Below are 3798 nucleotides of genomic sequence, written 5' to 3'. Positions count from 1 at the left end.
TTTGCAACTAGATAAGAACATTCTTCCCCTATACAAGATTTTGTATGATAGTTTCATTAAAAAAACTGCACAAAGTTAGTTATTTACATCAAAAATTGAAATAACAAGAACAAAGAACAACATGGGCTCCAAAACCACCAAGGTAAGAGACAGTCAGGACATCACTCTACCTGACAGGTTCCAGACTGCAGCCCTTACAAGGTTGCACCAAGAAAACACAGTAACTATGGTCCAATAGTCACTGTGGAAACAGCAACCAAGACCTTCACCAAGCCAGCCTTTTCTCTCCAAAAATCTAAGCTGTTTGAGTGTTGGCTCACGCCTGTAATCCCAGCACTTGGCTGAGTGAGGCGTGAGGAATATCATGAGTCTGAGGACCACAGAGGGACATTATATCTCAATAAAGCAAAGGGACCCAAGTGTCTTTTTCTTCAGCACTCCTGTGTGAGGCTACCCAGGCTGGGATGTGGTGGCGTTCTGAGCAATCTCAGGAGCAGGGTGTGAACATCAGTACTGGAAGCTGCACTTGATCTGGATATCATCGAGAATCTCATCTTCAAAACGCCCTTCCAGACTTGAAATCAGAGCTTTGGACTCCTCAGCAGTCTCTGGGTAAAGATTAGCTGAACAGGCCAACTCAAACTTATGTAGCTTTTTCTGGAAAAGCAAGCTACGAACACTGGCAATGGTCTCTCTATTTTTGAAATGACTGAAACGGGCTGTATAGTTCAGGGTTTTCATGCAAACCTCTGAAAGCTCCTGCTCATCTTCTGTGCTCTCAATCTGCTGCTTTCGATGCTCCAGAAGCATGTGAACTTCAGAGTTCAGGAGTGTCTCCACTGTCTCAAACTCTTTCAGAAAGAAGAGTTGAGTGGCATCTTCTTCAATGTCTGCAGCCTGAGGATCACTGCCTCTGGCCACCATTGTTTTAGAATGTACCTCCACGCTCCCCCTTGGAATTTATGGGAATCACTTACAGGCTACTGTCCAGGTAATCTGACAATGGCTGGCTATGAACTGAAACTTCAAAAATTTCAGGAGTTGCTCAGTCCAGAGTGCTTTCTCTCTTGGCTGGTCTTCAGTATCTGCTAGAATCCCAAAGAAGTTGGCTCTTGTTCCCAGGAAGGAACAGAGATGCGAACAAGGTGCGGGCCAGAGACAAATGAGCCAAAGCCACTTCTTAGGTGTGTATATATTCTTCCAGCAGAAGGTGGGCCCGAAATTAAATGTGTGTCTTCTGCCGTCCTGAACTGGATTAAAGGCCTGTGTCTTCCCACCAAATTCAATCATCAAAGGAGTGTCTTTTCCTTCTTGAGATTGAGAACAAACCAATCAAAAATGATCCTTTACAGGTGTGCCCTCAATTTTTGGCTTATAGTTCATTCCAGTTGTAGTCATGTTGGCAAACAAAAACATTTCTCACAATGGCAGAAATCCCTCCATATAATTGAATTGACCTTGAGATTAAAGAGCTTAGCCTTAATCATTTGCTGTCTGTGCTTTCTGATTTAATTTGTAAATGTTAGTGGTTCATCCCATCACCCAAGCCTTTAAAAAAACTGCAGTGTGTCACACAGCATATTCTTCTGTCCACTCAGGTTTACAATGCAATTAGTCCTTAGACTTTACTTTTCTTTTTATTAAATTCTTCTACTACTTTTATTTTTGGCTCTTTGGATTTTAGGCTCTATGGTGATTTTTAATTTTTGGATTTTGTAAGAGGCTTTAAGTGTATAAAGGCCCTGGTTGTCCTGGAACTCGGTGTGTAAACCAGGTTAGCATTTAACTCACAATCAGATGTGGATGATTCTGCCTGAAGGATGTTGGGATTAAAGGTGAGAATCAGAACCATTTGACAGTTTCTGGTTTCTTATGGATGATAAATATCAGATCAGCACTGGGGTATATCTCAGATATCATACAGAAAATGGGATCCTATTTTTGACAGGGCTTTGGGGTGAGGATTATGAAAGTTTCCTTGTGAATTCCAGGCAGCCAGCCACCTCTCTTCCCTTGAATTCTTCCTCTCTAAGGTTTGCCAGGCTCCACCTTTAGGCTTGTGCCTGGAGATAGCACCACTGTCCCACCCTCACCCCCACCCCAAACCCCACCAGGTAAGTCTCCCAGGAGAGCTGGCAGTGCTAACTGCAATCACAGCACCTCCAAGTTACAAGCTCCAGGTAGATAAAAGACATCTGCTTCTGCAGAACCAGCTTGTGGAGGAGTTGTTGGTGTGTGTGGACTGAAAGCTTTGGATCTTGTAAAACTTTAAGACAATTCTGAAGACATTTCTGACAATTTTGAACCTTCTCAGGCTCCATGCCATAGTGCTTCCCCTCGTTCCCTGGGGAGCAAGGACCTAAGAGCCATATATGCACATATGTTGCCAGAAATTGGGGCAAGATAACCTTTAAGATGTTGACTCAGTTCCTGAACAATTCCCCATACACGTATGTTTTTATTCAGTCCCTGGGAAATGGGGTCAAAATGACCTCTTACCTCATCTGTTCTGGCAAGAGTTCTCCAGCCAATTATTGGTAACAGCCCTTTCGAATAAGCAAATCATAATAGTAAAAGAACAAGCCCTATTGCTTCTGTAGCTTTCTCCATTAATAGTAGCCTGTACCAGCTATTCGAGGTCTCTTGGCTTCTCGAATGCTGAGGGACACTGTCATGACAAAATTAATACAATTCTCATGCGTTTTCATCAGTTGTGGTGTGAGAGGTAGTCTCTGGGGCGACTCCTCTTCAGTGTTTGCATTCTAGGGTCAAACAATCTAAGCCTTGATGGCTTCAGAGTTGGTCAGCCTGCTGGGGCCTCCACCAGTCATGCAGGGCTTCAGAAAATTTCTTTGTTTCACATTCATTTCAGTTTTCACTTTGAATATCATCTAAGTTTTTATCCATTTTGAGGTGGTTTACTGATTTTTATATCTAGGTTTTGAGTTTTATATATTGAAAATATACTCCAACTATTGGATATGGAGTTATTGAAAACGTTGTCCTGATCTATAGGTAGCCTCTTTTACTGAATGGTGTTGTGCCTCTTATGGACTAGTATCTGACATTATTTATAATGCCTCTTTGTATTTTCACCACAAGAAACCAATCTATCTTCTTTTCTCAGACCAACAGAGGTTTTATTGGTTTATTTTCTTTATTCTCACCTTCTACACCAGAAAGGAGCCCTGGTTGTTTTATCATGTCTGTGATCAAGCCTCAGTTAAGAATCAATTTTAGTCAGGTGCTGGTGGCACACACCTTTAATCCCAGCACTCAGGAGGCAGAGGCAGGAGGTACTTTGTTAGGGCCAGGCAACTCTAGTCTACATGAACTAATTACTTGGCAGACTATAAAGATACAGAGAAACCCTGTCTCAAAAAACAAACATCAGCAAGCAAACAGTCAAAAGAATCAGTTCTAGAAAGGAAGGGTTTTTCAGCACTCAGATTTTCAATGACATAGAAATATATGGGGCTCAAAGTATCTTGTTATTATAGAGCTGGGTTATTTGTGCCTGGTGACATTGTGTGCATGTTTATAGATATTTGTACTGAGCATGCCCGAGAAGTACAAAAGTGTTCATATGTGTGTGTGTGTGTGTGTGTGTGCGAATGTGTGTGCATGTTGTGTGTGCGCATATATGCAGTTCTCTATTTTCCAAGACCTGACCTGTTTATCAGGTTATCATTTGTGGTATTTTGAAGTACTTGTCTCCAATACTCTAATAGGAAAGGCATTTGCAGATGTGGATTAGGTGGAGTGGTGTGGCCTTGTTGGATAAAGTATGCCACTGTA

At 42.0% G+C, this 3798-nt stretch overlaps 1 protein-coding gene across 2 annotated transcripts; it reads right to left on the bottom strand.

Moving 5' to 3' along the window:
* Window positions 1–507: 507 nt before the first annotated feature.
* Window positions 508–924, bottom strand: LOC142853690 (DNA-directed RNA polymerase II subunit RPB4-like). 2 transcript variants are annotated; one of them, XM_075978876.1, is made up of 2 exons: window positions 668–924; window positions 508–574 (listed from the first exon to the last, which is right to left on the bottom strand). In XM_075978876.1, the coding sequence occupies exons 1-2, from the start codon at window positions 922–924 to the stop codon at window positions 508–510; spliced, it is 324 nt and encodes a 107-aa protein (XP_075834991.1). The 2 variants fall into 2 exon arrangements, with proteins under 2 accessions (XP_075834991.1, XP_075834990.1); XM_075978875.1 differs by having other exon boundaries at window positions 508–924.
* Window positions 925–3798: the final 2874 nt, after the last annotated feature.

This window comes from Microtus pennsylvanicus, chromosome 7 (genome assembly GCF_037038515.1).
Source record: "Microtus pennsylvanicus isolate mMicPen1 chromosome 7, mMicPen1.hap1, whole genome shotgun sequence".
Classification (NCBI taxonomy): Eukaryota; Metazoa; Chordata; class Mammalia; order Rodentia; family Cricetidae; genus Microtus; species Microtus pennsylvanicus.
The sequence above is the reverse complement of the archived record's forward strand: the minus strand, read 5'-3'. Positions and strand labels throughout refer to the sequence as shown.